At 38.5% G+C, this 26323-nt stretch overlaps 1 protein-coding gene across 1 annotated transcript in view; it reads right to left on the reverse strand.

The window, feature by feature from the left end:
- Positions 1-26323, reverse strand: part of ZFAND3 (zinc finger AN1-type containing 3) — a gene marked incomplete at its 5' end in the record, with an annotated part of 124073 nt that overhangs the window by 13712 nt on the left and 84038 nt on the right. The window contains 3 exon segments of the mRNA NM_001323243.1: positions 3047-3217; positions 15369-15434; positions 24644-24823. Coding sequence (NP_001310172.1) covers positions 3047-3217; positions 15369-15434; positions 24644-24823 — 417 coding nt within the window.

The raw sequence follows: 26323 nt of genomic DNA on the forward strand, positions 1-26323 counted from the left end.
AGCCTCTAACATAAAATCGAGCTGTATTTTCTGCTCAAATAATTTCTATGGCTCAGAATATTTTAAAGATGGACACAGCTTTGTTTAGAAGCAATACAGGTCTGGTAATTAAGATAATGCCCAAAAATGCAGAGTGCAATCTGCAAACAAAAAAAGCTTGCTTTTCCCAAACTGCATTTCCAGAAAGGCGTTGGATAGCTACCATTACCAGCAATTTGGCTAGTTCCAAAGCAAGGCCGTGATGAACGCTTCCTTATCACACTGCTGAACTGATGACTCAATTTTGCAATCAAGGATTAGATGGTTGATTTCAAACTGCTTTACACTCCCAATAGAAATGCTATAATAGAATACAAGTGTAAGAATACAGTCCTTTTAGTTCCTTAATGAAAAAAATTGCCCACTAAAGCTAACATTAAATACATACAATCTCAATACAATCTTTATAAATGATAAGACACTGAACTATCAAGAATCCAACCAAAACTAGAGAATATGGCTGTCTGGAAAGTGCTCCTAGTGTAACTGTCATCCAGAAACGATTCATATGGAACTGTTTTTGTTCTGGTAGTGTTGATTTAAAGGTTACCCAGTCAGAGAGGCACAAAATGAGAATTCATTTTAAAATCTCTTTCTCACTGAAGCTTGCAAAGTGCATCAGCAATTAACAATTCCTATCACTTCTCCCACTTCACTATGTGAAAAGGCTCAGAACTCGTCTTACAAATTGCTCTTTTGAAGATCAAAGGGAAGCTGAATTTGTCTGTGTGTGCTCTAGATGAGCTGGTAATTTACTGGAACTTTCAGAGGAAGGTTTGGCAGCAGCTCGTTTGACAGCTCCAGGGCACAGGATTCAGGGGAGCTCTGTGGCTCTTCCCTTCTGAGTTCCTTCCTTGCCTTTAATTGGCACCTCATTAGAAATTAATGAAAATGACATCCTCTGTTCTTCCTGCTCTAGGCACAGAACACTACAAAAAGGCCTATCACAATTCATAACACATTCAATTTATATAGCAATAGCTCTTAAGCATTATTTATGAGATGTGAATTTCTTGTCAGCAGTTAATAACTTGTACAAAGTGGGAGCAGAATGAAAAGAGTTCTTCCAAGTCTGCGTGCATGAAAATAAACAAATTTTTCTACAGTTGAAAAACGTTGAGTTTGAATGTAAAGTACCCTTATTGGAACGTCCTTTTCAGTAGTAAATTGTTTTTCTTTCAGGCAAAGCCCCGCAGGACTGTCAGATCTGTCTGAAATTCCATGTAGTGTCAAGGGAACAAGCTGAACAGTACCAGCCCTCTCCGGACAGATCTTACAAGAGATGGTAGAATCAACACTGCAGCTTCCCAAAGATCTCAGAACCAGCTGTAAAGCTTTAGGTCTATATTCTCTCTGCCACATTTCAAAAAGCTTGTGCCCTATTGGACAGAACAAGGCAGGTCTTATCTTACAAAGATTAAAAACATTATTAAGCAATGGATGCACTTTTAGAAGTTGCTTGCAACTTCAGTGCTCTTATATAGCTCCAGTTTTGGAATGAAAGAAAAATTAATGATGTGATGTGTAAAATAATATAAGTCTCATCTTCTTACCAGTTCTTCCCAAACTTGTAAAACTCTGTTGCCTACAACGTCAGGGGAGATTTTTCCATCTGTCATAAGGTACCTGCAAGCACCCTCATTCATTTGGATATGTGACAGGAGTGGACAAAGGGCAGAAACTCCCTAAGTCTGAGCAGAAAGAAGCACACCAAGCTGTCACTGACACTGCTCAATTTCTTCAGCTGGAGACATAGATTTTACTGGATACTTCAAAGTATCCCAACACATTATTTCCGTAATAAAAATTTCATTATAGCCACTGATTTCATGTTTGGTGGCTTCAGAGATAACGTGTTAGTTCTATAGCAGTGCTCCAGTATTTGAAATGAAGCCTGTCTCGAGTCCAAAAGAGTACACAGCAGATAGTGAAGAACAAAGGATGACATGGTATTTTTTCAGTTTTCTATTATCTCATTTGTTATTACTTATTCAAAACACAATTTGTTATTTCAGTCTCTGTAACCAGCTTAACCATCCCTTTCTTTTCTCACTGCAGCTCAGATGGAATTGCCTTTTATTACAATAAATATTATACATATTGCAGATGGAATATGAATTGTAACTGCCTATGCAAATGCTTTGGCAAGAGTCCCCTTGTGGAGACATGATAAAGCAACTACAAACTCTCCACATCTATAAATACAAACACAGCCAGAGAGTGAGAGCACAAGCCTTCAATACGTGACTACAGGGAGAAGAGAGGGAAAAAAAGCAGCAGGTAAAATTACCATGTGCGTTATCATAGGTTACAATAATCGGTTACCAACAATTGTTGCATGAAGGAGAGAGCACCTCCTCTGGAACCCAGTCACATTTGCTATTATGACTTTGCAGGTAACATGAAGCCCCACATTAGCTGCCTGCACCATCAACCTCAGCTCAGTTAGCTGAACAACACCATCAACTATGGAAAAATCAGGCTGGACACTATTCAGTGCATAATCAACAGCAATACCCCCCTCCCTCCCCATCCCTTTAGCTGACTGTGAGAAGAAAGACCATTTTCAATTAGATGGCGTTTTTTCTTGGTTTTGTTTCATCTTTTCAGTAACAACATCATCACGAAATACAGAATGTAGTGCTGACCTATGCTTATAAACTCTTTAAAAAAAGCTTGTCATCTCTGCATATTCTCTGATGTGCTTTGTGTTTCTTCTGTCAAGTGAGCGTGACGCACTCCCACCTTACAGGGACTTCTGAAGCTAAATTCATTAATATCTAAGGATCTCTTCAGACAAGACAGTGTGTTGGGGGCATAGTTTTAAAGGGAAAATTAGACAGACAGGAGCTAGTTATAACTTTTTGCCACCAGTGGAAGACATAGCTTCTGTTTGAAGTATGTTTGAAAGCTACAGAGTGCAAGTGTTCTCCATACTGCCACCTGTGACATGGATCCGAGCACCGCTGTGGTAGAAAGCCGGACGTTACTGACAGACAGTACTCACCACAGCGACATGATCCCAGTTCCTGCTGTACTAGCTCCAGTTTTGTTTGGCACTGGAAGCATCGGCGTCTACTCTTCTGTTTGGATCGACTGGTTTCTTCAGGCCTGTCATTACTGTCATCCAGTAGCCGTGGCCGTTTCACAGGAGAAGCCTCACTCTCCGACTGTGAATCTGTTGTATTCACAACAAATATTTTAGGAAAAACATTAGAACCTCCTTGCTGAGGCAGCCCTTTGGGCAGATTGAAGGTATATTGCTTTCAGCTGGGGTCACCACCAGGCAGCTCGATACTTCCCATTCTATTGTATATATACATTTTCTTAACATTAACAATCAAGTAAGAGACAAATTATCTTTGTTCTCTGTAAAAACCTCCCCCTACTGACAATACTCAGTAGAAAGCAAACTGATTGACTTCCTCCCAGCCATAGCCAGGCTGTGTACAGATGCACGTAGAGTACACACCATCCCGAACAATCACAGGCTTCATTTGTAATCTCATTTAGTTTCTCCTGCATGTCTTTGCTCTCCTTGCACAAACAAACTGAACTAGGTTTCTCATGAGAAACAATGGAAAGTAGATTCGACCTATTTCCTCCCTGGGCAGAAAGAAGACTTTTAAGGCACAGCGTGTAAACTGCCTCTTATGACTGAAGACATTACATGAAAGCACCATACCGTGCTTCCCCCTTTCCACATGTAGAACAATTTAAATGCAAATCAGTAGACACCAACAACACAAACTACGCCCAACCTGTACAAGCACGTTATAAATCCCAAGTGCTCGGCTATTTAAAAAGAATCAGTCTGAACACCAGTTGCATTAACACCTTTATCTATATAATTTTCTGCTTGTTTCTGGAAAACATGTTTCACTCAGAAGATACACATCAGTAGGTGCTGCTTTAATTAAGAACAAGCAAAACAACGACATGGTGGATATTCTGTTGTGGGCTGGAGTTGCCACACAGGTGCTACAGAAGAGATCAAGGGAAGCTGCTATCACCATCCTCTTTTAAACTAAGAAAGGCCATTTAAAAACAGGTTTCCTTACAAAGTGAAAGTTTAAGAAAGAGTTCACTTCAAGCAACATAGTACTTTTCATCTGATCTGCTGCTTTACCATATCAAGCCCTTCCCTGCCAAACACATAACCCAGTTGGACCAGTATCACTTGCTGCCCTCTCCAAGGCACGCTCCAGTAACTTTCCCTGGTTTCTTTCCCTGCAGTAGAAACTAACCCACTTTTCTCACCCCATGTTTCAGATCTTGTCTCGGTGTTTATACAGCAGCTGGATTCTAATATCACAGCCTTCATAAATACGCAACCTGCCTCACTTAGTTCTTCTTTCTTTCTGTCATATCGCTAAGATATGCTGAAAATGTGCTTGGTTTTTCAATACAGACAAACTCCCCACATCTCACATTTCACAGAAAAGTGAACGGCTTCCTGCACAGTACACAGATGATAAGTTTTTATTAAGCTGCAATAATTCTATTTGATGTGTGTCTCAATACAGCTTTTCTCATCAGTGTTGTAGATTACAACTTACACCTTACAAGATATATCTATGAGGACTGAACTAACGTTCAGTACGCAATTATTCCATCCCTGCGTGCCTGTGTGTGCAGGAACACTGACAATGAAAAGCAGAGTCTAATGAATTGACACATTTATGGAACAAGTTGTCCTGTCTCAAATTAAATCTCTGCAGAAGATGATCTCAGAGCGATGTCCTCAGACCAGACAGCAGATCCCAGCCCTCACTCCCAGGCACCCGCCCCATCACACACACTGATTGTCAGAGTGCCCAGAGGAGTGAGATTCACTGTAGTAGGGTGCACCCAGCAACACACACCTTGTACGCTCTCACTGCACTGATGCAGAGTTCAGTACAAATCTTACAGCCCACCTCCTTGCCACAGATGGGCACCACAGTTTGTAATTATTCATTACTCAGAGAAACAGATTCGCTGCTATTCTGAAATAGCCGCCTCCCACACACCTCAGCTTTTGGAAACAGGAGCCATTCTGCTACTTCTCAAAAGCAGTTTTGTGGCCTACATGGAATACAGCGATCTGCTTTTTGTTAAGTCCAAATAAGGAATTCAGTGTGTATGAGCCATCCGGTGTCTATTCGGTTCATGAAGTCACGTGCCTTAGTGAGAAAAACAGCTAATCCAAGTCAGGCTGGTACTAATTTAATTACACATTCAATTATTCATTTCCTACTAATTGGTAACGGCAAACCGAATATGAACGTAAGTTGACTAATAGGATAGAAATGAAAGTTACATATCTAATTTTTTAAGCTCGTACCTTTTTGCCGTAACTTAAACAGCGTTAACACTGAGTTAACTTAGCCTAACTGGGAGAGACAGCTCCAGCTATCCCATTACTGACTGCAAAATGCCCTGAGCACACCAGCTCAAGCTAACAGCTGTAACAATAAGGACTGATCGTACATGTGCTTACATCTTCTTAAAGGTATGTGCAAGGAGTGAGGAGAAAGCACAGATGAGAAATCTGAGGGGTAAACTCTCAGTATTAGCTACTTAACCACCAAAAACGGCTAGCAAAGATTCTTGCTGTTACAGCTTGCTTTAGAATTGTGCAACAAGAATTACTTCTTTCTAGATTGAGATGAGAAACTTCACAAAGATTTTTCAGAGCAACTCTACTACTGTTAATGAGGGTTCTTCTAACTTATCTCTAAAGGCGTTCTCCTAATTGTGGCATCTTATCAAGCTCCCATTTAAAGTGAGAGCAGGATTTAAGCAGGAGGCCTGACTGAAACGATGAGGGCCGTTCGTAGAAATTGTTGTGCCTCAGACACAAACTCACATTTGCTCCTCACTGTCACTGTACTTGTCTTCATTACTCCTTATCCCCTCGATATTTTCCAAATAAATTGTGTTAAGACTGTCAGAGCCCAGTCTCGGCTTCTCTCAATCTCTTGTCATGGCTGAACGTACAGACTGGCACCTACATGGCTTCACTAACAATCACGGTGACTCTTTCATGGCATTTTGGGAAGCAGGTGGGGAGCTGTAAACCCAGCAGAGATGTGTGCTGAGGAAAAATAACAGGAGGAAGAAGGGATGCTTGTACGGGAAGCAGCAGCCCTCCTCTGTTGCTGCTTGCTTCAAGAATGAGATGAATCTGTTTAATCTCTGGTTTGATGACAGCTTTTGAGGCACTCAATCAGTTTTTTTCTTTTTCATAAAGAACTCATCCCACTGACAGACTGACATTTACGATCTCAACTGCCTGTCCAAACACCAGTGACAGCAATAATTAATGAACCCTCAAACTTCACTGCCATCTACTCTGAAACCATTTTAGAAGCAGCTTGAGCTGTTAAAACCTCTGTCCATGAAGAGCCTCACACAGATAGAGACAGTAACTACGTAACAGGGATTAACTCCAGTTTGAGTAATACTCTGTTGCCAGCTTCTAGGGTTATTTCCCCCCTTTTTCCACATTATTCCATTTTTAGATGAGGGATTACTTAATTCCCTGCCATTTTGACTATGCATTATAAACATCTAGAGGAAACTGCCTCCTTACAAATCTTTCCTATTGCATTTACCAGAATCATTATATAAAATCATCTCCTCTACTTCATCTGAACCTAAAATTAACACAGTTATACCACAGTTACATGCTTGTTGACTACTAATGAAGAGTGAGAAGTTCAAGATAAACATCTTAGAAGCCAGATTTGACACCTAGAACCACTACAATTCTTCCCTGCTGCTGTTTAATGCTGTGAAAGCCTTTATTTTCAAACTCTGGTATTTGCATTGAGATAAGCATCTTATTCCCAAGCGCCATCAAGACTGTGTTAATGCTGTCAGAAAGCTGAGTGCACACCTCTCTGGAAGTGCTTACATTTATTTTGGAAATCCACTTCAGATATTCTTAAAACACTACAGACAGACATCTCAAATTCTTAGACAAAGCCTTCCATAACAATTAGCCACACAGTCTCTTTTCTAGTATCACTGCAGTATCCTTAGCATCACCGTTTCATTCATTTATTTCCCCTCTCCACATAGCTTTAAAGCGATGGGGATGCAGTAAAGCTCAATGTTGAGAGGCTATTGAAGTAGCCCCTATGGAAGCCAAGTCCTGTCAGCCCCTTCTTTGATTCAGAAAGCTCCTAATGAAACCACCACAGAGACTACAAGTAACCCCAAGAAGCTGCATTACAGAAACAATTTCCATACCAATTCACAAAACCATTCAACAGCAATTGTTTCCTGCAGCTCTTATAAGTAAAAACAATGATGAAATGAACAAATTTTAGCCTAGTTGTTTGGGATACACACAATGGGAAGAGTCACTCTAAGATATTTCAAATGTGAAACATCACAAGCATGCCAGTAAAACTCATCTCCCCTACACCAATCTATTACTATTAGCATACATTACAAGGAGAACAGAGGAATGTGGGCACCTAAACAATTCTATCAGCTATTTAATTTACACATTAGAAAGCACTTCTTTTTCTTTTTTTTTTTTTTAAATGTAGGTGAGGTCCAGCACTAAGACAGGTTGATCAGAAGGGTTGTGAAGGCTCCATCCTGAGGGGTACCCAAAATCTGACTGGATAAGATCATCTCCACAGGCCCCTCCCATCCTCTGCTATTCTGTGATTATACAGTTTCTAGATGGGAGAATATGTCTATATACACAAAATATGTCTGGAATCCCAGCTCCAGAGAGCTGTTGGAGTGGGTCCACAGGAAGGCCACAAAGATGATCAGCGGGCTGAAGTACCTCCCCTACAAAGACTGGCTGAGAGAAATGGGCTTGTTCAGCCTGGAGAAGGCTGCAGGGTGACCTCATTGCAACCTTCCAGTACCTAAAGGGAAGCTATAAACAGGAGGGGAGTCAGCTCTTTGAAAGCGTAGATAACAGCAGGGCAAGGGAGAATGCTTTTAAACTGAGGAAGGGAAGATTTAGGTTGGATGTCAGCAGGAAGTTCTCTACAGAAAGAGCAGTGAGGTGCTGGCACAGGCTGCCCAGAGGGGCTGTGGATGCCCCATCCCTGGAGGTGTTCAAGGTCAGGTTGGATGGGGCCCTGGGCAGCCTGGTCCAGTATTAAATGTGGAGGTTGGTGGCCCTGCCTGCAGTAGTGGGGCTGGAGATTCATCATGCTCGAGGTCCCTTCCAACCCAGGCCATATTGTGGACTCTGCAATATAAGCACTAATTCCTTCTTACCTCTCTTACATTTCCTCCTGTATTGTTGGTACTATCATCAGTCAAAAGGAAGCGCGCTGTACTGCAGTGTAACTTAATGAGGCCGTTAACTGCCATCTCTAATGAAACGGAAGAGACTCATCTGGTGCCAGCAACATAAATGAATGAAATGCAAGTTGAAAATAGTACGACTAACAGGGAGCTACACAGGATACTGCATGCATTTTATGTAAGTTATAATTAGAGTGAGAAAATGCATATTATCCTTTCCTGTCAAGAAATTTCATAATTGCTAAATTAAGCAAATAGTGAACTAGTTTTCATCTCATCTGTATGCTTCGGTACTACGTCTGTTTCATGGTTAAATTCTTGCATTACTCCCTTCCTTATATATCACTGATGTCAGTATGTCTTCATCTAATGGAAATAGTAATTTATTTCTTAACCATTTTTACTTATACGCCAATTCAAACAAATACATATTTAAATGTACTTGGGCACTCATAGTGTCCAGTTCCTTGTTTGTTATCATAAGAACAGGATTATTAAGCGCAGGTGTAATGCACAGATATTGAGAGATAAGTAAAAAAACAGAACCACAAAAAGGAAGGAAAAAGCCACCATACATGAACGTGTGTGATGAAGGAAGCTTGAAGGCCAATTGCCAACATCTCAGCCATTCCACAGCACCTGAAGACTATGCACTAGTATTCAAATATGCATATTTGCGTATATGAATACATCCTTGCAAACACATACGAACAGATGTTGGATCAGGTAAAAATGGGAAATTCAAAAGCTTTCACCCACACCATAACTAATATTTTTGCTGGCTTAATTGAGAGCCCTCTTACTCTTTGTGGAACTCTCTAAAGTGGGATTAACATTAATAGATAACACTACAAAAACTGCAGATTGTCTACTCAATTCAAGACTCCGTAAGTAAGCAGAGCTGCTCTGCTTCAAAATCCGAGTAGTATACTCCAACTACGTCCTCATCAATCAAATGGTGCACAGGATTCAGGAAGGCAATTCTTCAAACGAATAGCCCAGAAAGTAGTTCTGTATAAAAACTCCTTGCTCTGTTATTTTTCATTCACAAGCACACCCTTCCCCCCACCGGCATAACGAGGGTTTTCCAAGGCTAAAAAACAGATTCAGAAGAGGAATTGTAAAGAGCTCCTGCCTGCCAGCTGTGGAAAAAATACAGATTTCTAATATTTATCTTTCAAAAAACTTATTTGTCATTAAATGTAGAACCCGAGTGATGCCATTAGCAACAGAAACTTTGCAATGAGAGACTATCATTCCAAGGACTAGATCTGATTAATGTTAAGAGAAATGCCTAAGAGCTCCTGTGTTTTGATTAAGAAAAAACAAACACAAAAAAACAATGCATTAAATGTGGGTTCTAAAATATACAGTGAATGTATTGCCAAATTCACTTTCAATTCAGGTATTTTAAATAAAACTTACAGATCAGTTTCTATTTAGATTGTGATAGTTTATTCTAGCAATTTCAGGCACAGAATACAATTTCTGCAGACCTTGTTGCTGTCTGCAAGATACCAGAACTCAGGTTGTGTTAGTAGAAAACTCGTACTGTTTTGAAAGAGGATGTTTAGGAAGCATCTTAACTAACTTGAACTGGAGACCACATATCCACTAAGGAAGCAGAACAGACCACAGAAGATAAGATGCAACAGCACATACACTGTCTTGCATATTACATATAGTTTGTTTTCAATCTTCCTTTGTTCCAAGATACTGGTCTCACTGGTTATTTCCTGAGGTTTATTTTATGAATAACTACTTGGAAATTAAATAGGAAAAAAAGTAACTTCTTTGCATAACAATTACTTAACACAGAATTCTAAGGAAATTCTCACTTTTTCCCCCTTGTTCATGCTCAGCTTCCTTCAAATAGACCCTAAAATTCTGTGTATTTTAAGATCCCCCTGACACTTAACTTCTAAACAGAAAATGAGGAACACTTATACTTAAAGCTCTCTGACACTGTCAGATAGTAAACATAAGCAGCTACACATCTTATACACAGCACATAGAAAAGCAGGAACACAAAGGACCAGCAGGTGTGAAAGTTAATTTTAAATGAATGCCAACCACGAACAGAATGAGCTTCCGATTTGCCTTAGTGTAGTGCAACTTGACATAAGCAGTTATAAATATTCCTATCCTAAAATCTTAAGAGAATTTAAAAACATATCTATTTATTTTATCCCATTGTATTGAGTAGATGAGGCTGGAAAGCAGTGTTTTCCACATGCTGTTATGCTGGTGCAAACCTTTTCATTTCTAAATGTTGTATTTTTTCCAATACTCCAGCAGAAAATTCCATTCAGAAGCACATGGCGTAAGTGATTAATGTATGAACTATGAAGATTCTTGCAAAACTTCTCCCCAGATGAAAGGAAGTACCGGCTAAATTTCAAGGCATTTTTTTCTCCACGGCTTTGTAAAGAGATGATTTAGATGTCTGGTACAGGAGTGTGCTAGACACTGTGACAGATAAAAGATCGTGACAGACCTTTCTGTGAATATTACCAATTACTGTGTGCTAACAAGCTCTTAAAAACCTTCCCAGGAACAGCTGAAGTTTTTGTAACTCACAGGCAAGGATCATCACAGCTATAGCTGACTTTTAACAAACTTTTTGATATTGACCCCAAATCCACCTCTTCAGATTCTCCAGCCACACCGGTTATAACCAATTTAATCTAAAAACTCATGTGAGATGTTCAGCGTTAAAGACAACCATACCCATATTATTAATGAATGAAGGCGATTTTTTAGAATTGAGTAAGGTGATACTGAAAATAAATCCTATAATTGCAGCAAATCTTTAAAGTTGTTTACTGATCCGACTACTACGATCCTTACCATTAGATGGATTTTAATCTACAATAATTGTAACAATTTGAGAAGGCTCTTAGATAACCAATACTAGAAACTGATGTAAAGTATATGTACAAAAGCCATCAAGCTTCTTCGAACAGCAGGGGAAACGGATCTGTCTATCCAGATGCATATGGAAGCACAGAACAGACATTACAACACATCACAGAAATAGGCAATAAGATGAAACAGTAAAAACCCATCAACATATATCATCTGATCACAGTACAGTGTCATCTCCCAGCCTCTATTAGCTCTTGCTGCATCAGTGCAAGTCCCAGATACTTTATCCTGTTTATAATTGCTGATGAGCAATAATAAGGCCTCCATGCCTCAGCTCCTGTCCGTTCCACTTCAGAGCTCACCTATTAGGTTATAACTTTTATTTACAGCCCTGCTTGATGTGCTGCTCTATTAGAGTACAGCTGGAAACTGAACAGGAGAAAGAAAAAAAAGAGAGCATCTCTAATGGACACTATTATTGCCAGGGCTGGGTGATTTATAGTGCTTCTTGAAGGCTGTTCTATCATCGCTTTTCTTTAGGTGAGAGAACTCTTAAGAAGGTTGGATTTCTAACACAGTGCCCTCCAAAAGTCAAACACTGAAGAATACCTTAGAAGTCCCTCGAAACAACAACAGCAAAATGCCTCCAAATTGTTTTAATGGTATAAACTCTCTCTGCTAATCTTTTGTACAGTCTTTACGCAGGCACTTAGCACTTCAGATGATTAAAGAAAGCTCATTAGTGGTGGACCAGGTCTTTTTGTACTTACTGCATGCATACTAATTGGTTAAAAAATAAAAAGAATGAACTAATGGCTTATTGGAGATGCCTGTTGTTGAAAATTTGTAATATCCATACTGTGATTTCTGTAACACCAAAAAGACTGTTGTGTTGATAGTCGAGGTTCAGTCTCTAAGCATTATTGTAAGACATCAATAAACCTGAATCTTCAAAAAAGGACCGTGCATCTGCATGACTGTTAATGCAAACTTTGCATCTTCTAGACCCAAATCTCATACTAGAAAAGACACAGAGCATTCAAGATACCGTGAACTTCCACAAAGCAGATACCACCACAGCCATCTAGGACAGATGCCCTAATAAAAAGTGAGTTTGCTGCCCATACAACTGCATAGAGTATTAAAGATGCATGGTTCATGAGCCATAAGCGAGACACCAAGTATCTGCAAACTCCCCAACTTTAAGGATACAAGCTACGAATTGACTTCATCATTACTGCACTTCAACAGTCTGCTTCCACTGGTCTCTCTACCACACAATTAAAAATAGTTTGAGCAATCTGCAGCAGCTCCACTGATTTTTTCCAGTTTTCTTTATGCTGTGTGATATTGTTTTAAAATCTGACTCTTTTGAATGGCGCATGAAATCATCTTCAGGTTCCACAGCAGAAAAAGAAGAGCAACGTGCTACATAGTGCTCGCTTTCACAACACAGGAACCCTTTACAAATGGAATCTGGATGCCCTACCAACTAAAGCAAGCCTCAGAGAACCTGCCATCAATCATAACAACACTTAGCCATTAAGAAACAAGTCAAAACACCTAAGAAACTGTACATCAGGCCACAGTCCCACCTTTTTCTCCTACCAAACCTTCAGACTACTGACTCTCCAAAACCTTCAAGGCACCATCTGAACTAATAATTGCAAGCCTTTACTCATTCTTTTCATTATAATCCTTGTCCTATGGGCACACTTTGGAATATAAATACTTTTTACCACAGCAGTGATTCTGGCAAAGATGAAGGAAAAAGAACAAAAACAGGCACCGCTATTTGGTGTCATAACACCATTTTTTATCTGCACAGCTCCTCCAGCACACCAGCTGACAACTGCATGAGGTAAAAACTGTTTTTCGTAAGGGAACTTTCCCCATGTCTTGACAGATTTATTGTCTTGATCTTTCTTCAGTGGTTACATTAATGCTAATAAAATATGAAAGGTTTATGCCTTCCTTAATATCCTCCTGATGGGAACCTGCATGCAACATATGTAGGTCAGATTTCTAATTTTCTGTCTCAAGTGCTGATATATGGCAGACTTTAGGGAAAAACTATGCTTGAAGGGAAAGAAAAAAATCACACAGATGAATTGCACCAAAACATTCTTCCTTCAAAGTGCTCCAGAGCAGAAGAAATGTTGAATTCTTACTGAAGAGAGGTTTATATGCAATATGTAGTCTTGAAATATACTGCTCGTATTCACCTAAATAATGTCCTACGAAGGGAGACTTATTGGAATTGAATGTAGTGTGAAACATCCATCCACACAGTCTGCTTCCTACGCTTGAAGATGTCATACCATTTCTGGCAAACATATTGTAGCCATTGTTTTCCTCTCAATTCCCACATCCCTATCTAGACTCCTAAAAGCAGACTCTGAAAAGACTTATTTCCTTTCAAGATGGCACTGAAAAGAAGACTGCAAAGGCAAGCTCTGGAGCAAAACGTAACTCCTGGTAACAGGTTTATGAGTATAATGGATTACAAACAAGATATGCGGATTACTGAGTATTTAATGAAGAAACAAAGGAAAATAAAGCAATACAAAGCCACTAAGGATTAGTTGACTGAAATTTGTGGCATCAGATTAAGATAACCTTATTTCTTGTTAAACACAAAATCAAATGATTAACACACAGACATACAAGATGCCAAACACTGTCATAAACTAATAATAAGAAATCTACTGAGAAAAGTTTGCTGATCACTTAATGGATATTTTCTAACATATCTAGTAACTTCAATGGCTTTGTTCTAAGAAGCTCTTACTGGTCCCATATGGCACTGCAAATAAAGGACTGATTTGCCTTTTTGCTAATCATATGTGCTTTTTTTCTTTTCTCCAAATAATATTCATTCAGTTCTCTGTTTTCATTGTATATAACATCACAGAAAGCTTTTTAATTACCCTGCAATGAAAACTGGTGTTAAATATTACAATCATTAACATACAAAGAAAATACAATTTAGTAATACCATGACTGAAGCAGATTAGTTTGCAAGGAAAATAGAAACCAACAGTTGTTTTTATTTATGTATGCTTCCATGTCTACATAAGGGAAACCCAGTCTCCATACTCTGGAGAAACTGTACCCAGCACCTTCCAATGCCAAACTTAAAAAGTTCTTGGGCAAACAATATTCACAGCAATGGCACAGCTTACCATGAATCATCTGAGAGCTCTGAGCCTGCAGCAAGCGCAGGGCAACACAGCTTTTCTTAAATTGAATCTGCTGCATACTGAGTCAGTTAATAACATGCACACATGGAATAACCATAGTTCAGCCAGATGTATGATAGCTTGAGAGACTTTTTGAAAGAATGGCCTCTGAGGAAATTTATCTTATACTTCTAAAGAATTAGAGCCCTTTATTAACTATGACAACTCTTCCCTTCTGCATCCAATACAGCTACATTAATATATAAATGGAAATACAGGCAAAATCTATTTTGGAAGCAGACCTAGCTAGAATGTCACCACTATCTAGATGCTTCCCCACAGGAGGTTAAGGCTTTCCACAACAGCGCTAGTGGAAAGGGTTGTATGAGCTCCCTTAAACACGCTGCAAAACCAAAGCCTGAAAAATGTCTGAGCCAACACAGATAGTTTGGATGCCTGCCTGAACAAGTACTGGGATGATTCTTTATGACAGATCTGCTGCAGATGCAGCAACTTCAGCCTGGCAGTGACCTAACACATCACTAACACTAGCTCTGTGAGAGATTATCTAATCTATATCCTCCATGTAGAATTAAAATCACTGTTAAGAACCCAAAGCAAGAAAAATTTAGTCTTGATTAGGGCAAACATCAGCTTTCTATACTACATCTTCAAACCAGAAAACTCCAGCTATATTTATTATATATATATTTGTTATTTCAAATTCAAAGGGGAGGATTTCCAGAATAATACAATATTTTCTACACTTAAACTAGCTACTTCTGTATTTCTGAGGCAGCCAAATCTAGCTGAAAACATACTGTGTTTAGGGACTTACATTGAACAAGGCTTTGCCTCACAAATACTTTATATAAAATGTCAGCAAATCAACTATTTTTATTTTCAATCTGGCACTCTGTAGGTTTAGTTACTGGCTTTGATTATTAAATTATAATCATACATCTACATATTATGCAAAATCCACCTGCTTAACCCCCCAGAAACACATACCTGAGTCACAAGATCTTTTGGTAGGTGTGGTTAATGAGGCATGAGCTGTACTTGTGCATGGCCCACCTGCAAACAGAGAACATTTTAAGTCTCAAAATGCCATCTATATTTAACATGTAAAACCACATCAAGATTACACTTAGAAATATAAAGCAAGCAGACAAACGCTTGTCTTTGGAAGAACATATGGAAGTAGTCTACTATTCTCAGCACTTCCTTCCTAGTCAAAACTGAATGTCTTCTACTGAACGAACAGCTAAGAACCTGGAGCATAGAGATAAGTTGTGTTATACTTCAATATTTTAAAGAGTTTTAAGAAAATATTGTTGTAATTGTGATTTTTCCACTGTTGACAAAGATGCTATTTACATTGGAATAAAGCCAGAAATTTAGCTAAACAATCTAACTAAGACACAGGAAGAACTGAGCACTTCCTTGATGTCAACAGAAACCCTGACACTGACTTTAGTGAGATAATGACTTTGCCTCTTATCTTGTTCTCATTATGTTTTCAAAGTGCAGCACAAGCATACATTAATAAACTCTTTCCATGGTTAAGTTGGGGATTTTTTTTGAGCTCTGGTCTGTTCCCATTCATTTGGTGTCTGCTTGGTAGTAAATTACTTTCTGGCTGTTTTCTCAACATGCATCATCGCTGAAGAGTTCTCCAGAGATCTTGTTAAAATAGCAACCAATTCAGTGCATTCAGCAACTGGCAGGAATAATAAATAAAAATAAAACCTACACGGTGAAGCCAAGACAACCTGACAGTAGCATTACCACTGGTAATGACATATCATAGCTTTGATAATTGGATATTATAAATTGGATGATGCCAGTTGGACTAGACGACCTTTAAAGGTCCCTTCTGACTCAAATGACTCTATGATTCTATGATCTAGTAGGGGTTTGGCTATCAAGATACCAATAATCAAGTTTGCATTGAATTTCTTGCAATGTAAGTAATAGCATGCTGTCAATACAGCATAACTGAGTACAGTGGCAGGATAAGCTTTAATCTAAGTCTTCAACTACCAGGAAATACTTATTCCCCCTCTTATTCCCCTTCATGTTTTGTATATTTTGGTAGAAACATTGTGTATGTTGGAATATATTTTTCTCCTCTTAATTATTTTAAAATTTGATCTGGTTGTAAAGTGCTTATATCTTTTTACCCCTTCCCGAGATGCTCTTATTTTAAGTTTTTCTTTTATTTCAACATATTTCTCCAAGTAAAAGGCCTTGGTTACCAATCTACTCTGTAAAACTCATTGGGGTGCATATGATTTAACTTCAATGCATTTGGAAGCACAGATCTCTCAGTTTTTAGAAGGTGTGGGGGGCTGATGGGCAGCCCAGCCCAGATCACTGCAACTAGAGTAGGACAGCAAATATACCTGTTGTCTTAGCACACAAGAATAATCAGACTCGGTGTTGCAGTCTGGAGGATGGGGAGACACGCACCGGATGCCCTGTCTCAACAACAGGCAAACATCCAGAATGGATGGAGCAAGCATTGTGGTATTACTATGCTGGGGCCCATTTGAGACCTGACAGCACTGCCAACCAACCATCTGTAACCATTAGAAGCAGTTAAGAAAGCTCAAATCATTTTTCATAATTTCCTTCTAAGCTAGAATGTAAAAAGAACCAAGAAAACAAAACAAAAAATCCCCATGATCTGTGTTAGTAATACTGCTGTGCAAAAGGCTGAAAAAAAATAGCTTAGCTAAGAGTATCAAGGATGGATAAAGGATAAGGAAAAGTACTGCCCTGTTTTTCTGCATCAATACTGCAACAGTATCTCTACCAAATGTTTTATTGAAATCTTTTAGACATTTACTCCAAAAATTACACTGTTGATCTGTTAAATTAGTCTGAACTTTTAAAGACCAAACTGAGTGGTTAAGTAACAAAATATACAACAGGATATGGGATTGTGAACTGACTGTAGAAGCAGCAGCTCTTTTGAAATAATTCCATTTCTCCAGTTTCACTGAACAGTCACTGGCAGGCATCGTCCCTGTGGATTATCTAGTAAGATTAATCCTTGCACTTATTGTCCAGAAAATATTTAAATTTTTTATATTGCAGCATCCAACCAAACATAAGATATTTTCTTGCCACTCCCAATACAATAAGCTAGTGTCTATTCTGCATTTTCCTGTATTAGTTTTTCTTTCACTTAATCTTCTTTCATTAGACATTACCTTCATATATCTTCAATTTGTATAGCACAGCATTAGCTTCAACACAGAACATGTGGGGATTTGAATGCATACATGCTTAATAATTACAGGCACGCACAGTGCCTAATAAACAGTGAAGGCTCCCTGTCCTTTGCAGTTCTTCCTTCTGCTACTGTTTTTGTTGCATCATTAAAAATGTCATGCATAATTCAATGCTATGTAGCATGGGCTAGACTGTACAATTCTGTGTGGAAGCCATTATACTGAATCTTACAGTATACATAACACCCAATATGGATACCTTATTACTATTTGAAATAGGGGAGCGCGTTTTTCATAGCTTTGATAAAAATTCTGCACGAGAGCAAAGCAAAGTCAGCCACGGCAGCGCACCAGTGCTTTCTGGCTATACCCAAAAGTAGCTTATGACTTCATGTGTTCCAGGATAGATCTGTACCTTTGTTCTGAAAAATAACTTTTTCAAGGGAATTTGACTCTGATACACAAAACACTTCAATGCACAGCGAAAGGCCACACGTCGAACTTGTAACATAACACCCACAGGGCTGTAGATTTATTTTTCTCAGTATAACCAAGAGATTAAAATGGAAGAATAAAGATATCTTTCTATTCTATATCCAACAAGCAGATTAAACAATAGCTTCTGCCCCTATTTTTTCCAGTATGTGCCTTCTGACATTTGCAACTCCTCTACCAAACAAAAGCAGCTGCTGCCGAGCAATAATGTAGTTCTGAGAGCAGATGATTAAAAATGCAAAAATACTAAAAGCTACTAAAGAAATAATTGCGACAGTCACTGAGTCTGCAAATTCAAACACAGAATGAAGAAAGGACAAAACAAAATCCTTTAAACTGAACACTATATGACACAGAAAGAGTCTTGTTAATGCAGCTGCTATGTTTTTGGCTTCACATACAACTAGCTTTCTGTGAGGTACTGTTAACAGTGCACTAAATACATCAATTGGGAAAAACAGGTCGTCAAATTACTAGGAACTGCAACTCAGTGAATAAGCAAGCATTTAAAAACAAGCCTTCTCTGGAAAATCTCTGAAGTAGTAAGATTTTATGTATTGCCTATATTTCAATATATTTTATTAATTATTATAGTCTGTTCTGATTTATTTATCTATGTTTATATCAACCTTTAGAATGCCTTTCCACATTGCTTACCTACCCTCCTGAAAGACTAACAATTGCTAAGCAGCAACCATCTTGCTGGACATACTCTGAGTGGGCATAACTTGTTAAAGAACCTTCAGAATTGGGGAAGTAAAGTGAAAAGATTCAGAATTTCCTAGGCCTGAAAAGAAGCAAAATACTAGGGCAAACTTTCCCACAATACTTAAGCCAGACCCACAATATTTAAGCCAGGTGTACAGTACTTCACAGCACTCTGAATGGTATGGAGTGGTGCTGTTGGTGTACTTAACAACAGAAACTAAGGAAACAGCCACGATTCAGATTCCATTTGACAGTTGTCAGGCTCCATTACTTGCTTTTCCTCAGTTTCCCCATTTATAAAGTAGACATGATACTTCCCTCCTTCATGGATAACATCTGAAGTGTAAAAAATGTGCTTTTGAAATTGGCAGTTAAATTATTAGAAATACTTGTATATAACCTTGATAAGTGGGTAGTTCTAAAGCCGCATTTGTATTATTTGGCTGTGTTTCTGTTTCATGTTCCAAGAGGTCCTTTCACTTTAATAAGTGGGACCCTAGGATGCACTGTCTATATTATCATTATAATTATATCAATTATCATGAAAGAAGTGCTCATTTCACCCATCCATGTGCCACATCTTTCTAACTTGTATGCTTAAGAAATGTTCTACAGATGACACTGGGACTGTAAGGATCAGATTAAAACTTAAGACCCTCAAATAATGCTAAAGGCAACTCTTCTACCAGACATAGCGTGTTTTTTCCTTTCAAATTTCTAACTCCCGAATGTTCTGTATTGGCATCATATTTTAAGCGGCCTTTCTCAGAAGTGAGCTCCAATAGCCTCCAATTCAAAACAGTTCTGTATTTTGAAAAATTGTTGTAGATCTCCAGACAAAACTTGCTTGAATCTGATACTTAAAAATAAAAAATAAAAAAGCCTCTTTTGTGATAAATGTTCAAGAAAGCCCACGTTTGATAAACGGAATGAAAAACTGAATTACTGTTAATTTAACATTAAGCAGTAACAAAAGGCTCTTTTTGTACAGAGTACCTTTAAAGAAAATAAAGCTAAAAATAATCTCATAAGATGAAAAACATCTACTGTTGCCTAACTTAACAATAATATAAAAAAGCTCAGAGAACAGTTAGTCCTTGTAACATGTAGATCCAAAGATGACTGTAACATCAAACAACAACCAGATGCATTTTCTGTAGTGGAGGTTCATGTTCTCTTTTTTCCTGATACAAGACAAACTTGAGTAGAAGAAAGGACGCGTAGATCTGGTGAGTTTGTAAGGAAAATCAGAATTACTCCTCAACACCATTATCTAGCTATGACACGGCTCTGTATCTTTGTTAGTTACATGAGTTTAATTGCAATATTAAATCACATTGGACAAGTAGGCTAGTTTTGCAGTCCAGCACAACTTCAGCAGTTACTGCACTCTTTCAGACAGGAAGAAACACCAATGAATTGGTATCAGAGAAAAAAGGTCATCAGAAAAGCAAACTGATTTCTACAGCCATCTATAGCAAGACAAGAATAAATTCTAGCTTGGTTTGTTTGTATATTTAGAATATTAGAAAAGCAGGTACATACGTAACATTCAATCACAGGTGAGCCAGAAGAACAGCCCCATAGCCAGAACTATAAGAATGACAGGATATACAAAACTGAGTTGCATGGCAATGAACAGGTGATTTCTCAAGTATTTCCAGAGTGTGCATAGGAAAGCTGACCCCTCTGACTCTCTCAACAAGCCCAAGCAAAATACAAAACCTGAAGTAGTTTGAAGTTGGCAGAAATCTTTCACACGTTGCCAAAGAAAAGGCTACTCAACAAAGGAATATATATATATATGTGTGCTTGTTTATCCACTTTTTATGAGGTTATGTTGAAAAAAAAAAAACTAACAATAATTGGGTTTTTTTTGTCACTATTACTACTAGGAAGACCAAAAAGAAATGATTACTTTCCTAGTACTGTAGGCTGTGTTGCTTTTTACAGTCATGCCTCAATAAGCCATGAAATTTAGAGGATAAACATTCAAAAGGTGCAGCAGAAAAAAAGCAAAACAAAACAAAACAAACCCAATCTCTCACCTTTCTGCCAACGATCTCTCATGGGAGCCTGCTGCATCTGTGTGCCAGCTGGAGTGCCCCTTATACACAAAGTACATTCACCAAAATAACTTCATAATTGGTTGCAACTCGGTGCTCACAGCACATGCAAACATTTAATAAAATTAACATTTTAAAGCATTCTTTAAACTTGTCTTCCAAATCACATGTTTAAGCATTTGAAATAAACCAATGAACATGCTTTAGCTTGCTATGCAACAGTTCAAATCTTGGAAGCTATACAATAACTAGAGAAAATGTACAGGCGTTCAGCCCTGACAATCACATTGAGGCTTCAGAAACTCAGTACACACAGAGTTAAGGTGTGGACAGTGACTGTCACCCTTTCCATGCTGAAATCCCAGTGTATTTTGTGACATTTACATCAATACCTCAGGTCTTTGTGTATCTTTTTACTAAGTCCTCAGTGTAGAAATGCAGGGCATTTAACTGTTCTAGAAGCACCAGATATTCCTTCTGTCCTTTTTCAATTGTGGTTTTTGCTAATTTGAGGAGGCCAGGAAGAGTTAAGCGCATAATTAAAATAAAATAATGTCAACTGAAGCTAAGAACTACTGAGATATCAAATCTGATCCAGCTGCCAGAACTGGAGTTGTTCACGCTGACATTTCTCCTGTCACGTAACAACACGGTTAGTTTTAAACCTGCACAGTGTCAACTTTAGGTCTACTCACACAGTGACGGAAAAATAATGTGACAGCCCCAGAGAAAGCAATGAAGACTTGAAAATATGAAGAATTATTCCATATTCAGTGTGACCTTTTCCTTACCAAAATACATGGAAACCTTCCTTAACAAGCCTTTCTTTTTTCTTTTTTCCTTTTTAAAAGTGTGGGTAGTTTGAAGTGGAGCAAGGGGTAGAAAGAAGCAGGCGGCCTTTGACAAATTCCTTCTTCCTCTGTTAGAAATAAACAGCTCTCCCACCCAATAAAAAGGAAACCATTGCCAATGCAGCCAGTTGATGTGGTGACTAACACTAAAGTAACTTCTGCCTTGACTTCCTAAATGAAAAGAGCCAAAGTAAAAGGTAAGAATACATCAGAACTAAGCAGAACTTCAACACACAAAATCTTATCTGCATGTAAAAAAGCAGAGGAACAAAAATTAGACTGGTTTAACAGTCTGTTAAGAAACAGATCACTAAAGTCCATGGAAATCTAGATTTAGTAAAGCAATACCAACATCAATATATTCCTTATCTGCAAAAGCTCATTTCAGAAAACTTACTGCCACTGACAATATAACAGACAGGAAAATCTGAGATGGAAAAAAAGCAACTTGAGCAGTATATACAGAAAATAAAACTAACAATATACTCCTAGAAGTCTTTTCCCCTAAAGCTCCTCATTTCCCTAAAAGCATTTAAGAATCAATTAAACAAACCACGATATGCAATACTTCATAAAACCAAAACGTAAGTGAGGGGGGAAAAACATCCTGAACTTTGCATCACCATCTCTTGGCATAAATCTGTAATGCATTTTTGTTGACCACAACTGTAATTCTGAGAATTGCCTTCCATGTAGAAGATTCATCAGCAAAGCAGCCATTACTCAGAACTGAGGGTTTGGGGAAAAAAGTCACCGTAACCTGGGCATGTATACAGAAGCTCAATAATTGTCACACTGAACTCCTGCAAAATGCAGTGCAAGGAACACTTCTTCTCCATCACTCACTGAGTGTTTAAAAAGGAAATGACTACTACAAATAAGAAATAAAAAAAAACAACACTACAGTCTTTCCAACACAGAACATAAATGTTACCACATGAGCTTTCTATGATTCTCTTTAGTTGCTGTAACATGAGTGGAATTTCTAAACTGCCTAAATGACCTGCTACAATTTTATCTGAATTCTTTACCATGGGGACTACGATACTATAGCAAATGTCTGCATGTGAGATTCTCCTCAGAAGCACGACAGGGAAGAGAGAGAAATGGGGGACACCATGAGAATCCTTCCTGAGTGTTCTCATCTTTCCATTCTCCGATAGGGATTACCTTAATAACCCAATATGTTGATTTCTGGTGAAGTACTGCAATTCTATTCAGAAGAGCCCATAGCTGTACATTATCGCATTGCACTGCAAAGTATCAGTCTTTGAAGGACACGGCTACAATGAGAGCAGTGTGTGCCTTATAAAACTTGTTGAAAAATAAATATTGAACAGAAAAGAATGCCCTTAAATTAAAATCAAGAAGACATTTAAAGTTTTTGCATTCTTCATTACAGGAAAGACTCCTCCACTCTGGAACCATTACCCATCAGAAAAGCTCCATCTGTGCATAATTATTTCTGATAAATGGTATTAAGCTTCATTAAAGAGGTAGTGGAGATGTGAGAGAAGACAGAAAGAGCTCCAGCTCTAAATAAATCTCTCCACTGTATTTCACTTAAAATCACCCCAGCAGGAAGTCATAAAGTATTTTTTATAGGTAGTATTTTCAAATGCTCTGCAGGCTGTACTGCCTAATATCCATCACCTTGAGTGTATGTTCACAAGCACACAGCGATCCAGGGTGAAGGACATGATTTAATTTTCCTCCCTTCTTTCCTTCTCTGTAATCACCTTCCTACTTACCCCCAAGTCCTTCTCAGCCACAAGAGAAACACTTTAACACAATTTAATTCGTCACTGTACACAATTCATGAAATCTGACCCAATAAGCTCCAGAAAAGCACCCTATAATGCCAGATAGTAGATCTCTGCTAATAAGGCAGCAGATGTGCTGAATCCCACTGTCCTGTGAACGCCCAAATGTGATGCTGCAGCACAGCATTTCACTGGAAGGGTGTTTTAAAGCTTTGCTTTTTGTTTTTACAGCATACTACAGGTTTCCCCTGGACAAATGCTGGACAGAAGGAAGAGATGGGTGTTCTGCAGCAACTGTGTGTGTGAAGGAACAAGTTGAACAGCAAGTTTACCCCTAAGACTGGTATCAGAAGGTTCTAGCTTAAACAACGGGAAGTACCTATTACTTCCAGCTGTATTTCTGAAAATATTCTCATACATAGATAGAAAAGTTATTTTAACTTTTAAATTAATTTTAATTTTAACTTTAAATTTTTAGTTTAATTTTAAATTATGCATTTTAGTCTACTAAGCAACTGCAATCCCACAAAAACAATTATTGCTTTGTCCACAGCCATTCTGAATAAGTAAGAAGAACATAAATGCAGAGTCTATCTACCTGTAAACAGAATAAGTACTTTTGAAACTCAGTAAAACCATCCTGTGTGAACACCGAATGCAATTGAAAGCAACTGTGCCGTACCAAAGACCTCTCAATCCTTCTGCTTTGTCAGCATTCTTATTTTCAGTAGAAAAATAAATACAACTCTAGGAGATTCTCCATCAAAAATGAGTGTTTTTCTTGCAACAAGTACATCAGTCTACTACACACAATGCATAGGTGAGCATAGTTCAAGTGGGATTCTCTCTACAGAGAGAATGATCTAAAATAAAGCTATGGTTTGAGCAACATGAAACTATAAATTATACATTTGAGCTTAACGTAAAGAATGCAGATTTATAAACTAAACACACAGACACAGTGTGAACTGTCAAAAACTCTTGTAACTCATTTTTCCTTCGTTCTTTGGTTAAAACTGTCAATACACCTTTCTTGAATAACTTCTAATGTCCCCCTTTACCACCAAAATACCTTCTGACGCCAGTCAGTAGAACATAACATTGAGAACGAAGCGAAACATATTTGTTCCCTTTGCTCTCGGTTAGGACTTGTGCACTTACATTCCTCTTTGCTCGGTGAAGTTACATTCAGTTCTGTCAAAAGTTGCTGGTTGGAGTTAGCGGCCTGCGTGGTTAGAGAGGTATTGCTGTTGTCACTGTTCGTTTCTCCAGGGAACAAATCTGACTGGCTGTTGCTTGTGCTGGGAGTTGAGTCATCATCTGGCTGCTTCTTCTGGAAATCTATCAAAACCAAGATTCCATAAGTCATCTCATTTGCTTCATTTAATACATTTTCCTCAAATACCAAAATAATAAAAATCACCCCCAAACGCTGTCAAAAGTATTATCATTCTGACTGTTCCTAATCTCCAACACCACAAACACTGCAATGTCTGCTTTTTTGTTAAATTATCTACTAAGTTAGCTGAAAGAAAATTCTTTGCTAATATTCATAACTTCCATTAAAATAAGTAAAAATTTCTTACTGTGGGAAAAGCTATAATTTTTAATTTTCCAGTTTGTCATATTTGCCTTTAGTATTAAATGCAGTTATTTATGAAAAGCCACTCTCTCCTTCATACTTCTTAACTTAAAGCTAGACCAAAAATGAAATAATACTTCACACGCCAGTTAAGCAATAGAACACATTATTATCAGTACATTATGACTTAATGAAAGAGAAAGAATAGAGCGCTATGAGCACAAAATTACATCTCAAAACATTATAGGAGTGGGTTCAGGAAAACACAGCAACCCACATCAAGCACAGGACAAACTCCTTCCCAGGCTCCCACTCAAGCCACAACAGCTTCTCCAGAAAGGGAGTAAGTACATTTGTAAACAACTGTTTTCAAAGATAAAGTACAGAAAGAGTAAGCTTACAGCAATAATCTCAGAGGAACACCTGGAGAATTCACTGAGAACTGCAACCACTGCCATCAAACCAGCCTGATACGGACCAGGTAAGCCAAAAGGCTGGACAGCCACAATGTAAACCAATGCATGTTCTGCATCATTGTTTATCATTTATTTGTAAATAAGACTTCTCTGGGCTGGGAGAAGGAACACATTTCTACCAGTTTCCAGACACTGATTTACCAGTTTAAAAGCATTTCAAATGTGCCAGCCATCAAGGCTTCCTCCATCAGCCCTATCAGACAGGTAATTCTAGGAGCCCTGCAACATGGGAGACAAGACTTTTACTACAACAGACAGCTAAACACAAGTGTTAGCAGCAGTACTTCTCCAGCTAGCCGAGGCAGCTCCCTCTCCACTTTCCAAACCCCTTCTGTTTCAGCACATGACAGAGAGGGGGGAACTAAGCTGGGGAGGGCAGGATGCCTGAATATAACTGCCTGCTCCAGCACCGGCATTCCAAGCTGCTCACTGATCCATGACAGTAAGATTAGACAAGGGGAGTAAATCACTACGGTACATTATGCTACGTACAACGTTACAGCTATGCCCCCACAGTCCAAACTCCGTATCTTGGATAGGTCCCATCCTCAGGCTTACCTCACCTCCAAACCAGATTCAGGTGAAATCTTTTCAAGTGCAAAGCCCCTCTTGAGGGCTTTCCACACCCCATGAATAAGTGGATCAGCCATAGCACAGGTCTCAGTTCCTACCAGCCATACCACTAATTTCAGCCTGATATCCTCAAACACCCCTCAAGAACACCCCTCTCCCAGCCAAGTGGATCTTGGTTCACTTAGCATCCAGTTATTTCCACAGTACAAA

Source organism: Coturnix japonica, chromosome 3 (assembly GCF_001577835.2).
Source record: "Coturnix japonica isolate 7356 chromosome 3, Coturnix japonica 2.1, whole genome shotgun sequence".
NCBI classification, from domain to species: Eukaryota; Metazoa; Chordata; class Aves; order Galliformes; family Phasianidae; genus Coturnix; species Coturnix japonica.